Source organism: Plectropomus leopardus, chromosome 23 (assembly GCF_026936395.1).
Source record: "Plectropomus leopardus strain MGB_pleo_1.0 chromosome 23, ASM2693639v1, whole genome shotgun sequence".
In the NCBI taxonomy this organism is placed as follows: Eukaryota; Metazoa; Chordata; class Actinopteri; order Perciformes; family Serranidae; genus Plectropomus; species Plectropomus leopardus.
Genome location: NC_142198.1, coordinates 24,030,001 through 24,053,523, shown reverse-complemented (window position 1 = coordinate 24,053,523; position 23,523 = coordinate 24,030,001). Strand labels below are relative to the sequence as shown.

At 42.4% G+C, this 23,523-nt stretch overlaps 4 protein-coding genes across 4 annotated transcripts in view; all 4 read left to right on the top strand.

Moving 5' to 3' along the window:
* Positions 1–1,560: 1,560 nt before the first annotated feature.
* LOC121939891 (motile sperm domain-containing protein 1-like) lies at positions 1,561–4,469 on the top strand. Its single transcript, XM_088073535.1, has 6 exons — positions 1,561–1,692; positions 2,498–2,803; positions 3,021–3,096; positions 3,215–3,486; positions 3,757–3,912; positions 4,113–4,469. Exons 2-6 carry the CDS (start codon positions 2,587–2,589, stop codon positions 4,139–4,141), a joined length of 750 nt encoding a protein of 249 aa, XP_087929661.1. The 5' UTR covers positions 1,561–1,692; positions 2,498–2,586; the 3' UTR covers positions 4,142–4,469.
* A 627-nt stretch (positions 4,470–5,096) lies between these two features.
* On the top strand, positions 5,097–15,922 carry LOC121938567 (uncharacterized). The gene is made up of 6 exons (XM_088074050.1): positions 5,097–5,307; positions 7,792–8,935; positions 10,873–11,144; positions 11,195–11,396; positions 12,109–12,341; positions 13,581–15,922. The coding sequence occupies exons 1-6, from the start codon at positions 5,230–5,232 to the stop codon at positions 14,787–14,789; spliced, it is 3,138 nt and encodes a 1,045-aa protein (XP_087930176.1). The 5' UTR covers positions 5,097–5,229; the 3' UTR covers positions 14,790–15,922.
* Positions 15,923–16,409: 487 nt separating this feature from the next.
* Positions 16,410–18,193, top strand: LOC148185812 (uncharacterized). The gene is made up of 2 exons (XM_088073512.1): positions 16,410–16,752; positions 17,480–18,193. Exons 1-2 carry the CDS (start codon positions 16,564–16,566, stop codon positions 18,182–18,184), a joined length of 894 nt encoding a protein of 297 aa, XP_087929638.1. The 5' UTR covers positions 16,410–16,563; the 3' UTR covers positions 18,185–18,193.
* A 776-nt stretch (positions 18,194–18,969) lies between these two features.
* Positions 18,970–23,523, top strand: part of LOC148185811 (RPA-related protein RADX-like) — a 13,313-nt gene continuing 8,759 nt past the window's right edge. Inside the window, 6 exon segments of the mRNA XM_088073405.1 lie at positions 18,970–19,108; positions 20,451–20,562; positions 21,467–21,656; positions 21,734–21,852; positions 22,209–22,331; positions 22,847–23,013. Of these exon segments, the coding sequence (XP_087929531.1) occupies positions 19,046–19,108; positions 20,451–20,562; positions 21,467–21,656; positions 21,734–21,852; positions 22,209–22,331; positions 22,847–23,013 (774 nt within the window). The 5' untranslated portion in view covers positions 18,970–19,045.

The following is a 23,523-nucleotide window of genomic DNA, read 5'->3' as shown; positions in this document are numbered from 1 at the left end:
GGCGGACCAATCAGGAGGCGAGGACGGAGATCCACGAACAGCGACGATTGTTTTGCCTCCTTCAGGGTCCCGAGAGCGGCTCGTTATTCTGAGCACCGATTTAAATGTCACATGTAACGGTTTGTACGGAGGCAGATTTAGGCCAATATTATTTATGCGAACAGAACACAACATATGTGTGAATGTTTAATATGTAAATATATACAATCTCCAACAAGTAAAAAAAAAAAAAGATTTGTTAACTCAAAAAACATTTTGCAAATACACTTACAAAAAACACAAATTCAAACCGCAAATACATTTATTTTATATAAAGATTTATTTCTTTAATTTCAAAAAGGTATTTGCGAATATCTTTCTAACATTTACAACTTGGGAAAAATATTTGTGAATCAAGTTTTTAGATGTGAATCTCAATTTTCAGTCTAATTATTCTGATATTAGCCTAATTACACTTTCACACAAACATATTTAGCAAATTTCAGCCTAGAAGCTGCTTATACAAAAACAAAGCATTTATAAAAACAGTCTCTTGTTATAAGTGATGTGCAGACTTTTCTCAGTCCCGTTTGATACAGCAGAAGGCATCGTTTTATTTACGACAGCACTTGAATGCAGCAGCAGATACGGCGCACAACCCAAATAAATTTATAAAAATAATCAAAACAATGACCAACAAAATGTTTAACAAATTAAAAACGGCATAAAAGCAATAAAAAAAACCCAATATGGATATGATCGCTTCTGCCGAACAGCCGAAATAGCCGAATAGACGAAGGTATATTTTATTATCATATATAACTACTTCAATACATTATTTATAAAATCATATTATTGTGAAAATGATTAAAGTGGATATTTAATAATCCATTAACCCTTTGAAACCTGAAGAAATTTGTTTGATTGGTTTCAAAAACACGAGACGGCAACGAGCAGGTTAACCAGGAAATGACCCAAAAACTTGCAGGTATTTAGAAAAAATCCAAGAAAGTTGAAAACTGGAAAATAAGCACAAAAGGGTTTTTTAAAAAAAAAGAGGAAAAAGAAAAAAAAAGTGCCAAAAAACCCCAATATGTTTTCTGTATCATAATGTAAATATAGAATCAATGCAATTATTAATATAAGTTTGTGAATATTTTCTTCCAGTTTTTTCATAAATTTAATATTTATTTATTTATTTGTTAATCTTGTTAATCTTCACAGGACAGTTTTGCCAAGTTGCTCATTATGGTTTTAAAAAATAAATCTGTTTTTTCAGACGTGAAAAAGAAGTTTGAGAGAAATCTGAGTGAAAACTGATGTCGATCTGGGAAATTAAAGGGTAATTTAAGGATCTCAATTAAAGTTTGATTAAAGTTTAATTAAAATTTGAGGGTCTCTCTCAAAAACGCCCTTAAACCTTCACCTGTCACCATGGAAACACAAGCAAAATATTTATGTTTATTAACGTTTTCCGTGTGTGAACCGCGGCGTAAACATACCAAGTGACTGACGTGACTGATATCCAATAGCATACCGCGCTCCCCCCCTCTGCTCCACGCTCATTGGTTGACAGCGGTAGGGGGCGGGGCCTGTGAGGAGCAACAGCTTGCTGAGGAAGTAGAGTCCAGCGGAGGCGAGTAGAGACGCTCAGGTCGGATTCTACCGGAGAAAGCTTCACTCTGACCGGCTCACCGACAGTCTCCGGCTCCGGTAACGTCTCCGGCAGCTGACGGTCATTTCTGCTGCGTCATGTTTCCGTTATTCGTCCGGTCTCAGCTGTCGGTCGGTGTGACGGAGCAGCTAGCGTTAGCTGCCGTCACCGAGCTAACATCAAGTTAGCAGCGCAGCCGGCTGTTTATTATTGTTATTTACTTATTTTTATTATTATTTATCACAGAGAGCATCATTCATACCGAAAACTGCCGTGGTTACAGATAACTCAAGACTTCAGCGTCTAAAAAGACATTGTCCCGCTCAGGGACTGTCCGTTATTTATGGGAGGGGCTGATGTTGGACACATTAAACTCTCGTGTTCATTTATCTGATTTATACTTTTAATACTTTTGATCGTGAACTCCTTTGACTTTATTTCCACTTTATACTGGGCACACATTTTCATTTATATATATATATATATATATATATATATATATATTACTAATACACACTTTTTACTTCATTTTCCATTTCTGCTATGATGAGGTTTTACTGATGCACACATTTCCATTCATTTATTTTATATTATATTTTTACTTATACATTCATTCTATTCTGAGTTTTAATAATGCGATCATTTTAATGTATTTACATTATTTTATTTTATTTTTTATTTTTTAAAATAATTTTACTAGTGCACACATTTTATTTGAGTTATTTTTTAAAATATTTTTACTCATTTTTTATTTGTTTTATTAATATACTATTTTATTTTGTGTTTTTTTCATGCACAAATTCTGTTTGATTCCTTATTTTATTTTTTACTTTAAATATGAATATTATGAATATTTCTGCACAGGCGGCGATGCTGTGACATCACACGGCCAAGGCGTCCAATGAGAGCGCTCGGATCATGGCTGCGTGTGGGACGCCACACGGGACGGACCAATGAGGACGAAGGACAACCATGACGGACGGGGACGGGGCGGGACAACGGAGCAGGGGGGCAGGAGAGGGGACAGGGGGCCGGCGGCGAGGGGCGAGGCGTCCCCGCTGCCCGTCTTCCTGTTCCCCTCCGAGCTGGTGTTCTACTGCGAGCAGCGAAGCTCCGCCCGCCGCGTCCTGACGCTCTACAACCCCTACAGCTTCAGCCTCCGCTTCAAGAGTCAGTACCTGTCCCTGTCTGTCCAACTGTCCCTCTGTCTGTCCCTACAGCTTCAGCCTCCGCTTCAAGAGTCAGTACCTGTCCCTGTCTGTCCAACTGTCCCTCTGTGTGTCCCTGCAGCTTCAGCCTCGGCTTCAAGAGTCAGTACCTGTCCCTGTCTGTCCAACTGTCCCTCTGTGTGTCTGACCTGTCTCTGTCCCTCTGTGTGTCCCTCCAGTGCTGTGTACAGCTCCGTCCCTCTACAGAGTGGTGGAGGCTGAGGGAAGCGTCCGAGCTAAATCCTGTGTAGATCTGTGAGTACTACGAGAAGTACTTCAGTAGTATTACAGTACTTTGTTTAACTGTACTTTATTTAAACAGGACTTTAGTTAACTTTATTACCAAGCTGTGACATCACTTCCTGCTCCTCAGGGTGGTGCGTCACCTGGACGTCTCCCCCGGCAACCGTGGGCGGAGGGACTGTTTCCGCCTGGAGGTGCGAGGAGGAGGTCAGGTGGGGGGGCGGGACATCTGGGCGGAGCTGAGAGGAGCGGAGGAGGGGGGAGGAGGGGGGGAGGAGGAGGACGGGAAGAGGAGGAGACGAGGGGAGGACGGGAGGACGGGAGGACAGCAGAGGACGCTGTCCGCTCTGTCTCCCCTGCTGGTGCCCACACACACACACCTGCAGCTGCCCGCCTGCACAGGTGAGACCTCACAGCAGCAATGCACCCTGGGAACTGTAGTCCTCACTGCTGTTAGAAACTACTGAAAACTCTGTGTGTGTGTGTGTGTGTGTGTGTGTGTGTGTGTGTCTCTGTGTGTGTGTCTGTGTGTGTGTGTGTGTGTGTGTGTGTGTGTGTGTGTCTCTGTGTGTGTGTGTGTGTGTGTGTGTGTGTGTCTGTGTGTGTGTGTGTGTGTGTGTCTGTGTGTCTGTCTGTGTGTGTCTGTGTGTGTGTGTGTGTGTGTGTGCGCAGCTATGCGCAGTGTGTCTCAGCTGGTGGTGTGTGTGGTTGTGGGGCTGCTGTGTGTCGCAGTGTTGATGCTCCCCCTCCACACCGAGAGCAGCTCTGTGGTTCCAACCTGCCTCCACGTCTCCACCAATCAGAAGCTGGTCTGCGCCTACACACTGGGTAACACACACACACACACACACACACACACACACACACTGGGTAACACACACACACACACATACACACACACACACACACACACACACACATACACACACTGAGAAACACACACACACACACACTCACCTACCTGTGATACAGCCTCTGTGTGTGTGTGTGTGTGTGTGTGTGTGTGTGTGTGTGTGTGTGTGTCTCAGGTCTCCTCACCATGGTGTTTCTACGGTAACCAGTGACGGCCGAGTGGACTCTGGTGACCTTTGACCTCCACGCTGTCAGACACACACAGACCACGAACTGAACACACACTCCTGAACGAGGAAACTTTATTTAAACTGGAAACGCAGAGTCAAGCTGCGGTCCGGGGCCCTCAGGAGGCCCTCGGCTGTTCGGGATCGGCCTCATGAAAACGAACATTTCTGATTTTAACGTTCGTTGTTTTGCTTCGTTGTTGTAAAAATACTTTTATGATTCCAGCTCGCTGACCGTTTGTCGCTCATTTATTCTTCTTTAAAGTTTAAACTGAATAAAAACAAAAGTTCTGTCATTCATCAAAATCTGAGCGTGACTTTTTATTTCTTAAAAAAAAGGTTAATCTTTTTTCTTCCAAATACGTATTTTTTCTTTTCACATTTATGCAGATTTTTTGGTAAAGCTTTTTGAGGATATTTTTTTATCTACTTATCTAATTGTTGTTTTTTTTCCTTTAAAAGGTTCAGTGATTTTCAAAAACATTTGACATTTTTTATCATTTTAATATTTTTGATAATTATTATTTTTTAATAAAAATTTTGAAGTTTTTCCAAAAGCTTTTTTTTCCTAATTTACTTTTTGGTCATTTCTTTCTTGTTTTATTTAAACATGATTTTTTCCCACCAATTTGACCTTTTGGTGATTTTTTTCTTAATTCAAAAACAAATGTGTTTAAAGATTTTAGCTTTTATTTATTTATTTATTTATTTTTTTTTTACTTTTTAAATCTTCTTTTCCTGTTGGGCTGTGATGTCACCAGAGCCCTTTAACAAATATCACCTGTTTTTAGATTTATTGAGTTTTGGGGAAACTACATAAATCTTTAAACAGATTCTGAATAATTCACATCTCTGTCGTGAATTCGGCGCTAAATGTAACTCATTCAGAAGTTTCTGTTTTTGTTAAAAAGATTTTATTTCACCAAAATCAGAAGCCGAGGAGGGGCGAGACTCTCAGATATCGCGAGAGTCCCGCGGTCTCCTGGATACTGGTCCCGGAGCAGCGGAGTCCTGCCTGGTCTCAGTGAGTATCTGGTGGGTTTCAGAGTCCGGGACCAGGAGCAGGATGGAGGAGGAGCAGCAGAACCCGGAGCCGCGGAGCAACAACGTCCCCAGAGGAGCCGCAGCAGGCTCGTCCTCTCAGGTCAGTGTTCAGCTCTTCACCACAACCACACTAAAGCCAGCAGGAAGAGGGGCATCCGGAGACCAGGACCCCCACAAAATCACCACACACCACCAGGACTCCAGTCCAAAACCAGGACTCCCAGTCCACCATAAACCAGCTGCGGCTCCGAGTCCGGCTGATCTACGATGGCGGAAGTAGCATTAGCTTTAGCTTTAGCTTTAGCTTTAGCATTGTGCTGCTGAGGTGGATCTGTGCTCAGTCTGCAGCTGCAGGGGAACATTAACCCCTTATAGCCCGCTTCAATATCACACACACTCGGCACTTAAAACAAGCTTTTCAAAATCAAGCGTTAAAATTTTTTACATTTGTATGATGTTTTACTGTCACTAAATTTAATTTTTCCACCAACATCAGCGCTAATCATAAATGTCACATCAGTTTTAATTAATAAAGTCCGTTTTCACAAAACACGGTTTCCTCAGAGGGCTTCAGAGGATGCAGAGGATGATGACGGATCCCTCTTCAGGACCACAGCAACAGCTAAACCAAGACCAGGATCAGGGCGAGCCCTGGGTCCAGTATCAGTGCAGCCTCAGCCCGAGCACAACCAAAGGCAGGATCACAACACCAGCACAGATATCACCAGGATCAGGCGCAGCCAAGACTGCAGCCAGGATCCAAGAAAACTAGGAAACAAGGGAGCAGGAGCGCTCCGGAGAAAAGGCCGAGTTAGTTTAATGCCGTAAAAAGACGAGTGTTTACAGATGAGGAGAGCGAGAGAAGGAAAAAGGAGCTCAGTGTGTCATAGAAAGTCCCCCGCCACCCTAACTAGGGGCTGGTCCAAGGCAAGCCTGAGCCAGCCCTGACTATAAACTTTATCAAATATATATGTGTGTATATATATATTTATATATATGATTGATTGATTTCTTTTATTTTGGTTTCATGCACACAGTGTGTCACAGCTGCAGCAGTCAAATAATTCATTTCATGGCAAAGATCAGAAATGATTTTCAGCTCGCTCTTTAAACGAAGCGTTCTGCCTTTTTTCAAGCTTGAGGGAAATTTGCTACAAAACAGCGTCCCTTTCCTGAAGCACAGCTCACGTTTTTCATGGATGAACATCCAACCAAAAGAGACCAACATAAATTGACGATATTTTAGCAAAAAGCACATTTCTCAAGATGTCAGGGCCGTTAAAACGTGTGCATGAACGCTTTAAATTATCAACCTTTATTGTAGCGGTGAAAACATAAAATGAGGGAGGAGGAGTGTTCAGATGATCCCAGAGGTGAAATCTGCAGACGTGTTTCTGCCTGAGACGTTAAATCTGTCCGTGAGGACAGCGGGGGACAGTGCTGGTGTTTGTCCAGCAGATGGAGACATTTGTATTCATGAACTGATAAAATAAAAGTTTATTCCTGTTTTAAATATTGGTGTAAAATTGAAACTTAATGGACACGTTTTTATTTTGTTTCATATTTTTGCAAATAGACATTTTATTTTAGATTTTTACTAATGCACACATTTAAATTCATTATGTATTTTCTTTAGATTTTTACTATTGCGCACATTTTACTTGAATTTTATATTTTTTTACCAATGCACACATTTTTACTTTATCTTATATGTTTCTAATGCACACATGTAATTTATTTATTTGTTTCTCATGCATGCATTTTATTTTATTTGACTAATGCACAAATTTTACTTCCTTTTATAATTTTACTAATGCACACATTTCATTTTATATGATTTACTAATGCACACATTTTATATTATAGTTTAAGTAATGCACATATTTTATTTTATATTTCACCAGTGCGCACAATCTATTTTATTGTTTAGTTTTTACTAATGCACACATTTTATTTTTTTTATTGATTTATTTTTGCACAACAAAACCATAACAGTACAGCAACCGATTAAAACAGGTTGTGCAGGTGAGATAAAAACCCGAGAGAGAGTTATAAAGATGTCTGCCCTGAATAAACAATGCAAAAAGTGATGACGACAAAACACAAACAAAAGATAAATGAAGCAAATAAAAATGCTTTTCAGGAAATAAACACCATAGAGATCAAATCAAACCTCGTCTGCTGCATTTTCTCGGATGTGATAACTCTAGAAGGCCTTGTAGGAGTTTCCACAAATTTGGCACAAACGTCCACTTGGACTCACTGATGTACTGATCAGAATTTGGTGGTCAAAGGTCATTGTGACCTCGTAAAACGTGTCTAGTTCAGGTTTTTAGTTGTTTGCAAGAACTTTTTAATCTGTTGTACTGCTTTTTGTCCCACAATTTAACAATCAAAGGTTTGTTCTTTTTCTGTAATTCAATTATAGAATCAAATTTAAGATATTGGTAGACAGACGGACTCAGAGTTAAAGGAGCTCCACGTGAACGTCAGAGGATACTCTGAATGTTATTTATGGTTTCAGATAACTCACTCTGTCATCACATCTCACTGTCTCTCTCTGTTTGTCTGTCTGTTGCTATAGAAACCAAGAGGACGAATGGGACCTAAATGTCACCGCTGTCAGCACTGTGACAAGTCCTTCACTACGTCTGCATATTTAAAGATCCATCAGAGAGTTCACACAGGAGAGAAACTCCACATCTGCGACCACTGTGGGAAAACTTTCACTCAGTCCCATCAACTAAAAACCCATCAGCGCATTCACACAGGAGAGAAACCCTACACCTGCAACCAATGTGGGAATGCTTTTGCTCAGTTGACCACCTTAAATGCCCACCAGCATATTCACACAGGAGAGAAACCCTACAGCTGCGACCTGTGTGACAAAGCTTTTTCCACTCGAGGTAAACTAGACGCTCACCAACACGTCCACACAGGAGTAAAACCGTACAAATGTGACCTGTGTGGACTCTCTTTTACACAGCTGGGGCATTTGAAATCCCATCAGCGCATTCACACCGGAGAGAAACCGTACAGGTGTAACCTCTGTGGGAACGCTTTCGCCCGGCGAAGTGCCTTACAAGTCCACCGACGTATTCACAGTGGAGAGAAACCGTACAGTTGCAACCAGTGCGACAGTGCTTTCACCACATCGAGTTACCTGAAAATCCATCAGCGTATTCACAGCGGAGAGAGACCTTACGGCTGTGACCAGTGTGAGAAAGCTTTCCTCACTCAAGATAAACTAGTAATCCACCAACGTGTTCACACAGGAGAAAAACCTTACGGGTGTGACCAGTGCGATAAAGCTTTTAAATCACTGGGCGAACTTAAAATCCACCAGTGTATTCACACAGGAGACAAGCCGTACTGGTGTGACCAGTGTGGGAAAGCTTTTCCTCAGAGCAGTAGACTTAAAGCTCACCAACGTACTCACACAGGAGAAAAACCATACAGCTGTGACCAATGTGACAAAGCTTTCATCACTTTAGGGAACCTAGAAATCCACCGACGCCTTCACAATGGAGAGAAACCGTACTGGTGTGACCAGTGTGGGAAGACGTTTTCTCGGGGTTTTAACCTCAAAGTTCACAAACAAATTCACTCCCGCCCCCCACCTTCCAAAATTGCACCTTCGTCACAAACTGTAGCCATGAGGCCACCATCCTCTCCCCTCCAGGCAGCAGGGGAGGTCCTGGAAGAAGTGGGTCAGAGCCAGGGAAGCTGTTCCAACTGACTCAGAGACCCTGTTTTAAAAAATGAGAATGTATATAAGGATACTGGTCAGATTACACAAATCTACGTCCTTATCAACGTGGAAAGAGCAGACGCTACGATCTGTAGGGCAGGCTCTATGAGGCTGGCTCTGTGGGGCTGGCTCTGTGGGGCTTGCTCTGTGGGGCTGGCTCTGTAAGGCTGGCTCTGTAGGACTGGTTCTGTGGAGCTGGCTCTGTAGGACCGGCTCTGTGGGGCTGGCTCTGTAAGGCTGGCTCTGTAGGGCTGGCTCTGTAGGACTGGCTCTGTAGGACTGGCTCTGTGGGGCTGGCTCTGTGGGACTGGCTCTGTGGGGCTGGCTCTGTAGGGCTGGCTCTGTAGGACTGGCTCTGTAGGACTGGCTCTGTGGGACTGGCTCTGTGGGACTGGCTCTGTGGGGCTGGCTCTGTAGGACTGGCTCTGTGGGGCTGGCTCTGTAGGGCTGGCTCTGTAGGACTGGCTCTGTGGGGCTGGCTCTGTAGGACTGGCTCTGTGGGGCTGGCTCTGTGGGGCTGGCTCTGTAGGGCTGGCTCTGTGGGGCTGGCTCTGTAGGGCTGGCTCTGTAGGACTGGCTCTGTGGGGCTGGCTCTGTAGGACTGGCTCTGTGGGGCTGGCTCTGTAGGACTGGCTCTGTGGGGCTGGCTCTGTAGGGCTGGCTCTGTAGGACTGGCTCTGTGGGGCTGGCTCTGTAGGGCTGGCTCTGTAGGACTGGCTCTGTGGGGCTGGCTCTGTAGGGCTGGCTCTGTGGGGCTGGCTCTGTAGGGCTGGCTCTGTAGGGCTGGCTCTGTGGGGCTGGCTCTGTGGGGCTGGCTCTATGGGACTTGTTCTGTGGGGCTGTTTTTTTGGACTGGCTCTGGGCTGAGCACCTGAACACCACTGGTGCCCAGCTCTGATGAACAAACCAAAGCAATTTTATATCATTTGTTATTTATAAAATCATAAAAAAAAGATTAAATTCTGTAACAGTGTAAATGTTAAAATACCAGTCGCTGAGGACGTTAAATTTTCGCTGTGTTGTCTTTTCTCATTCACCTGTAATGAAGATAGAGGGCAACGTGCTCCACGTTCTGGGTCAGTTATGAGCTTTTAAAATAATGTTGTAACCATGTTATCGTTATGTAATATATAGGAGTGTATCAGTAATATATATAGGCTGTGGATCAGTACATATCATGTATGTATAAATTAAATATTCAGCTAGAGTTCAATTGTTCGCGGCTGCAGTGATTTCATTCCCCACTGAGATTTCTGGATGTGACTTGTTGAAACTTTTTTGAAAGGTTTTCGGGTGATACTAACAATGTCCCTGGTTGCCGTGGAAGCTGCCTGTGCTCTCGCTTGTTTTATAGTTTGCTTGCAATATGTTTATTTCCATGTTATAATATCCACTTTCTCATAAAATTACAACTTTTATTTTGTAAAATCATGACTTTTTTCTTGAAAAAATGCAATTTTATTCACATAATATTAAGGTTTAATTTTTATAATATAGTGATTTTATTGTTATAATATTACTTTTTTTCTCAAAATACTACAATTTTTCTCTGACAATATTACGACTTTATTCTCAAACTACGGCTCTACAGAGCGGTGAAATACGTCATCCTTCCACATTTTCATAGTATTATCCCGCCAAAACACCAGTCCAACCAATCATGAGCAGCTTCATTGAATGCTGGCGCAGGGATTGGCTGTCACAGCTGTCAATCATGGTGGAACAGCCCCAGTGATTAAAAACAGGACTGATGATACAAACTAAGAGCTGAACAAACATCCGCGTGCTGAGAGCCACTTTCAGGGGCAGAAAACATCTTTGGAAACAGCCAGCAGGAAGAGGGGCATCCGGAGACCACCTGGACCTGAAACCAGGACCCCCACAAAACCACCACACACACCATCAGTACTCCAGTCCACCACCAGGACTCCCAGTCCACCATCAGCACTCCAGTCCACCACCAGGACTCCCAGTCCACCATCAGCACTCCAGTCCACCACCAGGACTCCCAGTCCACCACCAGCACTCTAGTCCACCACCAGGACTCCCAGTCCACCATCAGCACTCCAGTCCACCACCAGGACTCCCAGTCCACCATCAGCACTCCAGTCCACCACCAGGACTCCCAGTCCACCATCAGCACTCCAGTCCACCACCAGGACTCCCAGTCCACCATCAGCACTCTAGTCCACCACCAGCACTCTAGTCCACCACCAGTACTCCAGTCCACCACCAGGACTCCCAGTCCACCATCAGCACTCCAGTCCACCACCAGGACTACCAGTCCACTATCAGCACTCCAGTCCACCACCAGGACTCCCAGTCCACCACCAGCACTCTAGTCCACCACCAGGACTCCCAGTCCACCATCAGCACTCCAGTCCACCACCAGGACTCCCAGTCCACCACCAGCACTCTAGTCCACCACCAGGACTCCAGTCCACCACCAGGACTCCCAGTCCACCACAACTCTAAACTCAAACTACACTTTAGATCCGCTTCAGACTCCAAAACACAGTAACTTTGTTTGTTGTCTCGAGAGTGCGCAGAATAAAACGCTCGTAAAATCGTCGGTCAGATTCACACAGGAGAGAGACCCGGCAGTGACCAGCTGTGACGACTGTGAGAAAACTGTCACAACATCCAGAGGCTTCAGAAAACGCTGACGCGTACGCGCCGCAGAGGAACCGTGGAGTTATGGCCGATGCCTGTTGGTCCTGTTTGCTGTTTTTTGATGAATAAATCAAGAAAAAAAACAATAATTAGGAGGAAACGCTGACCGTCTGTAACCTGCGAGCAGGACAGGTGTCCCTGACTGCTCTATGTTTGTCTTTTCTTTCTTTCTTTTTTGGTGATTTTCAAAGATTTTCAAAAAGTTTGGCTTTTTTCCTCTATGTGTTTTTTCTTTTAAAAAATGTTTTATTATTTTTTATTTGCCATTTTTTAAAAGAAAAAACAACAAAAATAAATTCTTTTCCTGTTGGGCTGTGATGTCACCAGAGCCCTTTAACAAATATCACCTGTTTTTAGATTTATTGAGTTTTGGGGAAACTACATAAATCTTTAAACAGATTCTGAATAATTCACATCTTTGTCGTGAATTCGGCGCTAAATGTAACTCATTCAGAAGTTTCTGTTTTTGTTAAAAAGATTTTATTTCACCAAAATCAGAAGCCGAGGAGGGGCGAGACTCTCAGATATCGCGAGAGTCCCGCGGTCTCCTGGATACTGGTCCCGGAGCAGCGGAGTCCTGCCTGGTCTCAGTGAGTATCTGGTGGGTTTCAGAGTCCGGGACCAGGAGCAGGATGGAGGAGGAGCAGCAGAACCCGGAGCCGCGGAGCAACAACGTCCCCAGAGGAGCCGCAGCAGGCTCGTCCTCTCAGGTCAGTGTTCAGCCCGCCGCCATTTTCTCTGCCTGCAGCTTCTGTCGGGGACAGGGGACTTCCGGTGCGGTGGACAGACACGGGCGAGGGACAGGGACATGGGCAGGTGGATGGGGACAGAGACGGGTGGAGGACAGTGGGGACAGGGAGGATTTAAAAAGCTCTCAATGAAGAGACAACCCGTCAATATCTGCGCAGCCGCAGAGCGAGCCGCCGCCATTTTGGACGGGGGTGAGCGTTTCTACCAAAAACTACAAACATGGCGACGATTTAGGCTTTATTTTTTGTAACAGTCCATTTACTACGCCGGAGGATGAGGGGCGCGCTCACAGAGATTACGATGATCAAGTTATTACATTTTCAGAAAAAACAGTAATATCACGAGAATAAAGTCAGATAAAGTCAAATATCACGAGAATAGAGTCAAATATCACGAGAATAGAGTCAAATATCACGAGAATAAAGTCAGATATCACGAGAATAAAGTCAGATAAAGTCAAATATCACGAGAATAGAGTCAGATATCACGAGAATAGAGTCAGATAAAGTCAAATATCAATAAATCTGCCGATGATTTGAGGAGTCTGCAGCTTTTATGTTTTTTATTTTCGAAGTAGAGTCAAAGAGATTAGCAGAGATTTAATCTGACGTCGGTTCTGCTCTTTATTTACCATAAACGCTTTAATATTCAGTAAAACGTGTCCTGCTTCGTCCAAACTAACGACACAGGAACATCTGGATTGTCGAGGACACGAGCTGACCGAACAATGACTCAACCAATCAAATTATTTTCATTATCAAGTAATCAAAACCTGTATTGTTTTTTTATTTTACACCTCTTGAATTTGATGAATAAATTATTCTGCCGTTAATCCACTTTGCAGAGTGACAGGAGGTCAGGGGTCAGACGCAGCAAAACTGTTCACAGTGTCAATCACTTTGTTTTTGATTGTACATTAGAAAAGGATTTTGGGGCCACCCGGCACCTTATTGGGGGCCAAATTTGGGCCGTAAGTTGATTGTCACTGCTGTACAGTTACCCAGCAGTAATTAAATAAAAGTCTCAACATTTCTTGTCATTTTTTCACTAAATTATGGAGACAAGTGATGGTAGCTATCATTATTGATAGGTGGTGACATCATCAATATCGGTATCAAAAAGTCTGAACTGAAATCTAAAATGAACATCGTTCCAGTCCGTCCACCGTAACATCTCACTGACTCTGTCTGTTCTTACAGGACCACAGAAGAAGAGGAGGAGGACTGAAGCGTTACCGCTGTCAGCACTGTGACAAATCCTTCTCAACATCTGGATATTTAAATATTCACCAGAGGGTTCACACAGGAGAGAAACCCTACAGCTGTGACCACTGTGGGAAATCTTTCACAGAGTTAGGGACCTTAAAAAGTCATCAACGCATTCACACAGGAGAGAAACCTTACAGCTGCGAGCAGTGTGGGAAATCTTTCACGGAGTCGGGGTCCTTGAGAAGCCATCAGCGCAGTCACACAGGAGAGAAACCGTACCGTTGTGAACTGTGTGGGAATTCTTTCACAAAGTTAGGGTCTTTAAAAGATCATAAGCGTATTCACACAGGAGAGAAACCGTACAGCTGTGACCAGTGTGGGACTGCTTTTTCTCGCAAGAGTAACCTTAAAGCCCACCAACGCACTCACACAGGAGAGAAACGGTACATGTGTGACCTTTGTGGGAAAACTTTTTCATGCATCAGTAATTTTAAAACCCACCAACATGTTCACAACAGACAGAAGACGCACCGCTGTGACTTCTGTGGGGCAACGTTTTCTTGGGAGAGTTCCTTACGAGTCCACAGACGAGTTCACATAGGAGAGAAACCACACTGGTGTGAGTTTTGTGGGAAAACCTTTGCTGAGGGGAGTGTCTTACAAGTCCACCGACGTATTCACACAGGAGAGAAGCCGTATAACTGCTGCCAGTGCGGGAAAGGTTTCATTTCATCAGGCTCCTTGGTGATTCATCAACGTATTCACACAGGAGAGCGTCCACACAGCTGTGACCTGTGTGGGAAAGCTTTCATCACTGCACGTAGCTTAAAAATTCACCAACGTGTTCACACGGGAGAAAGACCGTACAGCTGTGAACAATGTGGGAAAAACTTTGCTTCGGGGAGTTACCTTAAAATCCACATGCGCACTCACACAGGAGAGAAACCGTACAGCTGTGATCAGTGCGAGCAAGCTTTCATGGATCTACGCAGCTTACAAACCCACAGACGAGATCACACAGGAGAGAGGCCGTACTGGTGTGACCAATGTGGGAAAACTTTTGCCACGAAGAGTTACCTGAAAGCTCACGAATACGTTCACACAGGAGAGAAGCCGTACAGCTGCGACAAATGTGGGAAAGCTTTCATCATTTTAGGGCACCTGAAAGCTCATCGTCGCACTCACACCGAATCACCTTGAACATTTTTCAGTCGGCTCTTTGGTCCTTCTTCTCTCCAGGCTCCCACAGACGGCCTGTCACCTGTCGAGTGCCTCGAGTTATTTCAACAAGTCATTTTATCTGTTGACTCGTCCTGGACCACCAGAGTCCACCCGGTGGGACTCCCTCATGTGAGAACTGACCATAAACCTTTCAAAACCCTTAAGGAAAATTCTGGCTTTTTTTTTTTCAATTCAAAACTTAAATAAATGTGCAAATAGCAATTTCCAGGTCTGGACGAGTTTGGGGAAACTAAATATGCCCTGAAAGTTTTGGAAAAGTCATGGATTTTTGTTGCATAAATCTATATAAGAATGCGTGATGTGTTCAAGGACCTTTTGGACATATCAAAACCCAATGATAATGTTTGGTTTAATAATTTCTGGTGGCCTTTACAGGAAAATCTTTTTTCTTTTAATACATTGCTAAAATGTTGCCCCCCCCCACATAACCAACAGTCCCTAAGTTGTATTTAAATATTCAGTCATCATTCTTGTCTGAATTCATTTTTGTAGAGAATATCTATTTTGTAAAGCCCGTACATAAGAATGAAAAGAATAGATAAAAATCAATGGTAGTTTCAGAGAATGTTTGGTCTTAAACATCTGGCTTAAAGTCCTGGAGAAGTCCTGGAGAAGTCCTGGAAATGTGTTGTTATAAATGTGTATGAACTGTGTGTGTGAAGGACACTAAGAGACTTGATGAAGTCTCAGCTTTTGTTTGAAAGAAAAGTTTCATAAATGTTTGTCTTTGCTGTGAATTTTTGCTCTCAGAAATGAAATTGTAGCGTCGACGCTTCCAGCTGCGTCTCCGTCAGCGCCGAGAGATCTGAGCTGCGTCAAGACATCAAGAGCTGCAACGTCCTCCGATCACCCGAAACCGTCCAATCAGCTGACCTGACGGAGCAAAGGACTCTGGGAGAGGAGGCGCGAGAGGACACAGATCAGCAGCGGCTACATGTCTCAGTTTAATGTTTGTGAGAAACGAGGTCGGAGGTCGGAGGTCAGAGGTCGGGGGTCAGGGGTCAGGTCCTCTCCGAGGTTTCAGCCGTCTGACGTGGAAACATTTCTGGTGATTTTCAGCTCATTTAATAAAAACAGCAGCAGGAAACATGTTTCTGTTTTAACGGCGTTCGTGATGATTTCTGTTCAACGCTCTGACTGTGATTAAAGGTGTTTTCTTTAAAACAACTTTTTTTTTTTTTTTTAAATGGCCGAAACTTTTGAAGAAAAAAGAGAAACAATCTTTCAAAGAGAACATTGAGAGAGAAACACGCCGTCCACGCCCACATTTCCTTCAACAAAACGGATTCAGAAAAGTTTAATTGTGTAAAAAAAATTTCTTTAAAAACCCCCAAAAATGTATAAAGAAAAAATGGAAGTTTTTCTTTGAAAATCTCCACCAAATTTTAAAGAACGACAAAAATGGCCAAATTGATTTTACTAAAACACAAAAAACAGCCATTTAAAGTTATGAAATAAAAAAAGTTCCTCAGTGCTTTAACCCCCCCCCCCCCCCATAAATAATCAACAGTCCCTAAATAAGTTTCAGATATTCATTTATTATTTTTAAAATCATAAATATTTATTTTTAACAGCCTGTCATATATTAATGAAAAAAGCAGATGAAGAGTATCGATGGTGGTTTCATTGACCTCCAGCAGCCATTGGTTCCTTACATCTGTTGCCTTGGCAACAGTAACCAGGGGGCGGGGTTAGAACGCTCGGCTCGTTTCCAATCGTCCAGCAGCCAATCATGTGCAGAGTAAGGCGGGACATTCCTTCACCATCCGGGGCTTCCAGCAGAGTCAGACTCCCAACGTGCGTCCGGTGGGTTTCAGAATCCAGGACCGGGATGGAGGAGGACCAGATCCCGGAGCAGCGGAGAAGAAACGTCCCCAGAAGACCAGCAGCAGACCCGTGCTCTGATCCCGCCGATGTTCAGGTCAGTCTCAGGACTCACAGGTCCGAGCTGCTCCGGCTGACTGCTTTTATCTCCTGGTTTGTCTCCTGCGTGACTCTGATCAGCTGACTGTCGGCTCTCTGTTCTTTGTTCTGTTTTTTTCCCGCGCATTTCGTGATCTCGCGAGAACTCACAGAACAACCCACAGGTTTGTTTGAGATGACTACGGCCTCTTTTGTATTTTTTAGGGACTGTAGTTTATTCGTCGGAGAAGGTCTGTTAGGGACTGGGTAAGAAAACATGCCTTTCAAGCCTTGAAAAATGAAAATAACATTTTTGTGTGTTGTTTTTTTAAAATTTAAAAACATTGTGGCATCATGATAAAAACCTGCCACTTAAAGGGTTAAAATATTACAAATTCATGATTATTTGATATTTCTGATTACTAATGGACGGACTGATGTTGGTTAAAAAGATAAACTCAATGAAAGTAGAAAATGATATTCATATATAATATTTTTAGGCTTGATTTTGGAAGGGGCATTTTGTACGCAGGACGATACGGATGTGTTTGATATTTAAGCAAAACTTAAAAATCACAAATGTCCCCTGTGGATCAATAAATTCCTCTCGGCTGTATGACTCTGATCTGAGCTGTTTGACTTTGTTGACATGTTCCTCAGACTTCCTGTAAATGTTATTTATGGTTTCAGAAAACTCGCTCCGCCATAACGTCTCACTGACTCTCCCTGTCTGTCTGTCGCTATAGAAACAGAGAAGAGGAGACACAGGAGAGAAACTTCACAGCTGTGACCAATGTGGGAAAACTTTCAAACGTAAAAATCACCTAAACAACCATCAAAGTGTTCACACAGGAGAGAAACGCCACAAGTGTAACCAGTGTGGGAAAGGTTTCGCCAGAGCAGGAACCTTAAAAATCCACTACGGCATTCACACAGGAGACAAACCCTACAGCTGTGACCACTGCGGAGCAGCTTTCCTGCACAGGTTTCACTTCATAGCCCATCAACGCATTCACACAGGAGAGAAACCATACAGCTGTGACCAGTGTGACAAAGTTTTCGCCACTCAAGGCAGCCTGAAAAACCACAAATACATTCACACAGGAGAGAAACGGCACAGCTGTGACGAATGTGGAGTGGCTTTCACGAGACGAAACACGCTGATTCGTCACCAACGTATTCACTCAGGAGAGAAACCGTATTGGTGCGACTTCTGTGGGAAACATTTTGCCCGGGCGAGCGCCTTACAAGTCCACCGCCGTACGCACACAGGAGAGAAACCGTACTGGTGTGAAGAGTGCGGGAAACATTTCATTTCATCGAATGAGCTTAAAATCCATCAGCGAGTTCACACAGGAGAGAAACCCTACAGCTGTGGTGAATGTGGGAAAAGGTTTTCTCAGCGTGGCACCCTTACAGCCCATCAACACATTCACACGGCATCGATCTGAGCATTTTTCAGAGTCAGGCTAGCTGTTTCATCCCAAGGTCAGGAAATTAGACAACTTTCCAGGCCCTGGGTTCATACAGTCATTAAAAGCCTGGAAAAGTCATGGAATAACTAAATAATAACAAATGGTGTGTTCGGGGACTGTCAGTTTCTGACAGACAGTTTCTTTTTTTTTATTTTAAGAAAACGTGGTTATCTGGAGGGCGTGCTTTGTTTACTAGTCAGGAAAAATCTTTGTTTAAAAAGAAAATGGCAAAAGTTGTTAAAAAACTGCAATTTTTTTTGAAGGATTAATGAAAAAATTTAAAGAACAAAACCCACCAAATATTTAAAAGAAATATTGCAAGAAGAAACGTAAGAATTTGTTTTGTAACTCAAGTCTGAATTAATGTGAAATGCTGGTTAGATCAGGTAGTATTTCAGCGTGTATTCATCAGAATATTGTCTTAAGGTTTCAACCAACCACCACTTTTAGACAACAGGAATACTGTATATATATACATATATATATATATATACAAATATGTATGTTTTTTAATAGCTAGTCTTAACCCCTTGTTAACCATGTAACCGAACTGCCATCTGCGTGGTGACGTTTCTGGAATATTACATTTCTGATTATTTTGGAATCAATGTTTATGAGACTTTTGAGGGATCAATCAGAGTTTTTGTCTTCTGTTTTATTTTAGTGAATTTGATTATTTTAACGTCGACAGTAAATATGACTCTGATGTGTTATGACTGTTATAATCATGTTTCCTTGAATGTTTTTTGTACCTGAATGAACACAAACATCGTGTAACACACCCTCTGCGTCTTTGTCCCATAATGCACCGCACTGTTATTGTTCGGGCTGTCCAACATGGCGGCTCCTGACTGCGTCCTCCACAGAACCCTGACCCGGACCAGACCCGGACCCAACAAGGTCTGAACCCCCCTCACCACCAACACCACCACCACCACCATCATCATCATCATCATCATCATCATCATCATCATCATCATCATCAGTATCTCCACCCGGACGGATTATTGATTATCGATGTTTCCGGCTCATCGACGCGCTCTGCCTCCGGACTCCGCACCGACCACACTCCGTTTAATAATCCGCCGATTTAACGGCGCCTCCTTTACCGACAAAGCGCTCCGAAATACTGAAAACTGCTCAATGTAACTTCTTATATTCTTTAAATAAGAAGTTTCGGGATTCATTTAAAAAATCATTTTGCTTTAATTCTGACAAAAAATCGCGAGATTTAGAGAACGGTCCCCTTCATCTGCTGCTGTGAGAATCACCTAAAAATCGAGATTTTGTGTTTAAAATGTGGCGTTCAGTGGATCATTAATGAGCCGAATTTTTCACAAGATGCTCAAGTTTTAGAAATGTGTTCAATGTTTTTCTAGAAGCGTTTTAATTTGCCTTTAATTGGGATTAACTTCAATGGAGCCATGTTTGAATGGAGTTTGGCTGTGAGGGGAGTCCCTCAGCCTCATCAGTGAAATGATGATAATGATCATTATTATTATTGATAAACACTTTTAATGCGTCTGTCAACATGTTTACGTTGTGTGTTTACTCGCATCTTGTTTTTTTTTGTCATAGAAGAAACAAACAAACAAAAACGTTGAAATTCTTCCAGAGAAATCTCACTTTGTGTTTCTTCACCTTCACTTTCATTTTCTGCACAAACTTTAGCTCTAAATGTTGTTTAACCCTTTGACACCTGAGCGGGCTGACGTCTTTTTCAAGAAAATTACCTGAAATTTAGTAAAAAAGAAAGAAAGACAGATGAGAAAGTAAAACAAGAAACAAAAAAGGGAAACAAGATTTGGAAAAAATAATTCAAAAGTGTGATAATTTAAATTCATTATAAGTATTTTATATATAATATGTTTTTCACCGTTGACACTTTCCCCCTTTTTAAAGAAATATTTTTCTAAATCTGCTTAATTCTTGCAATTTTTGACACATTTCTTACCAAGGTGCTCGTTGCCTTTTTCTCACATTTTTGAAAGAATCAGTTTTCTGAGGTTCGAAGGATCACACGTTTGTGAAAAGCGTCTGAAAGACGTTTCTTTGGGTTTCGAAGGGTTAAAGGTTTTTTTTAATGTTTATAATTTCTTGCAGACAATCGATTTCGAGAATTCATCGTTTTTATTTGAAGACATCTGTCGTGTTTGTAACTCGAGTCGTTGAAGCAGCTTCATGTTTACTGATGACTTCCTGTTGCTTGTTTTGTTTGTTTGTTTGTTTGTTTGTCCCGCAGGCGTCCTCGTCCTCCGTGGCGGTCTGCAGGGACTTCCTGTCCGTGGTGGACGTGCAGCGTTACAGCAGAGACCAGGGCTCCTCCGTCTACTTCCCCCAGACCGTCCTCAACGGTGAGACACAGAGAGGACACAAACAAACAAACAACACTTAACAAAACAAACAAACAAACAACACTTAACAAAACAACAAACAAACAAACAACACTTAACAAAACAACAAACAAACACTTAACAAAACAAACAAACAACACTTAACAAAACAAACAAACAAACAACACTTAACAAAACAAACAAACAAACAACACTTAACAAAACAAACAAACAAACAACACTTAACAAAACAAACAAACAAACAACACTTAACAAAACAAACAAACAAACAAACAACACTTAACAAAACAAACAAACAAACAAACAACACTTAACAAAACAACAAACAAACAAACAACCAACACTTAACAAAACAACAAACAAACAAACACTTAACAAAACAAACAAACAAACAACACTTAACAAAACAAACAAACAACCAACACTTAACAAAACAAACAAACAAACAACACTTAACAAAACAAACAAACAACACTTAACAAAACAAACAAACAAACAAACAACACTTAACAAAACAAACAAACACGAAAAACAAACAAACAATAAACAGGAGACAGAAAAGAAAACACGACGAACGGCTGAAAAAACTTTAATCTGTTAAAATTAATAAAGAAAATAAACTAAAAATATTTTATTAAACAAAGTTTATCTGCAGCTGAAATCACGATTCTGCCGACCCCAAAAATATCATCAGCTCTTTACTGGTCCGGTCTTGGTGGTCCGGTCTTGATGGTCTGGTCTTGATGGTCTGGTCTTCCTGGTCTGTTCTTAATGGTCTGGTCTTGATGGTCTGGTCTTGATGGTCTGGTCTTCCTGGTCTGTTCTTAATGGTCTGGTCTTGATGGTCTGGTCTTGATGGTCTGGTCTTGATGGTCTGGTCTTGATGGTCTGGTGTCTCCTGCAGGTGATGACCTGTATGACGTCACACTGACGGACGGCGACTGTCGGCTCCGGGTGACTCTGGATCCTGGTCTGAACCGGCTGGTGGAGAGAAACGTCCTGCGGCGCGGCGCGACGCTCCGGAACGCCGCCTTCGTCACCGCCATGGCCGCCCAGCTCCCAGAATGCCGCGGGCCTTCTGGAGACAGAGACAGGTGAGCTGTGATGTCATCAGTCATCAGTGACATCATCAGTCAGCTGTGATGTCATCAGTGATGTCACTGCTCCGTAGTTACCGGCTGGTGAGCGCGGACGTGTCAGACGGCGCTCCAGGTGACGATGACGATGGCGATGAAGGACTCAGGAGGTCTGATGCGGATCAGGACTCTCTGCCCTGGTTTGGACCTTTAGGTCAGCAGATTTCATCCTGATCTCCAGTTAAGTCCTGGAAAGTCATGGAATTTGTGAAAAGCTTTTCCAGGTCTGCAAAAGTTTTGGAAAACTAAAAATATGTTTTATTTTTGAAATGTAGTGAGTAAAAATACTTCTGTTTACAAGATGTAGTGAAGTAAAAGTACTTCCTTTTATGTCAAGGAGTAAAAGTACTTCTTTTTGTGAAGAAATGTAGTGAAGTAAAAGTACTTCTTTTATGCAGTAAAGTAAAAGTATTTTTTTAAAGAAATGTAGTGGAGTAAAAGTAGGTTTTATTTATGAAATATGGTGAAGTAAAAGTACCTGTTGTGTGTAACGTGCTGATTGGCTGACAGGTGGTCGGGTTCCTCTGAGAGCCAATCGGAGCGTCTTCCTCCCGCTGTGGAACAACGTGGACTACAGCGGCGAGCAGTGGAGCGAGGCTCCGCCCTCTGAGGACGAGGAGGACGAGGAAGGAGGTAAAAATATTCATCAGAGTATTTGTACGTGTGGACGTTAACCTTCAGACAGATTAAAATGTTGCAGAGAAATTGTCAAAATTGCACTTTAAATGAATAAAATGAGAAAAATCTTATTGATATTTATTTATTTTTTTATTAAAACATTTGGGCGACACATAGAGCCGATAGAGAAGAGACGACGCTGTCTGCTTTATTTTATTAAAGTTTCTATTTTTTTTTTTTAGTTATTAACATGTTTTTCGGTCCGCCCCCACAGAGCTCCTTCATGAGCAGCAGAAATTTACGGTAAAATCTGGAGAATTAAATCAAACTAAAAAGTGACAGAAAATTATAACAGAGCTGAAAACGCTGCTGCGTGAAAAAAAGCAGAAATAACAAAAACATAAAAATGAAAAGTAAAGTCGTCTCTGATCCGTCGCATCGATAATTGAATTTATTTAATTTGAGAGATAAAATGTGTGTGTGTGTGTGTGTGTGTGTGTGTGTGTGTATGTGTGTGTGTGTGTGTTCAGCTCGGCGTCCTGCTGTGACGGTGGCGGAGCTGCGTGACTCCTTCCTTTCTGGTCGCCGTGGCGTTTCCAGGGGTGGCGTCCATCATCAGCTGATCGTACGCATCATCAACAAGTCTCACCTGATGTATTATGGGAGAACGGACCGAAATTGTGAGTGTCCATATAAGGTCAGTCACACACACACACACACACACACACACACACACACACACACACACACACACAGCAAAGTCCAGGCCTTGAAAACTTTCAGAAAACTAAATATATCTTGAAAGTTTTTGAAAAGTTTTGGAACTTTGTTTCACAAACCTGTGTAATAACGCACGACGTGTTCAAGGACCGTCTGAAATATGAAAATACAGCGATAGTTTACATTTTTACAGCTTCTTGCTAATAAATTGTAATTTTAGATTGATTTCTTTCTTTAAAAAAGTAAATTTAAAAAAAAAAAATTTAAACAAAAAAAGAAAAAAGTGACAATTAAAGAAAAAAAAAAGTAAAAATCACCTAAAAAAACCAAACAATAAAAGTCTTTTAAAAAACCCTTTTTTTAAAATATAACATGCTCATCAAACCTGTCAGGGTTTACACATAACTGACAGTCCCTAAATAACACCTCAGCATTCAGCTGTCCTTCTGTCCCTCTGTCCTTCTGTCCTTATGTCCCTCTGTCCTTA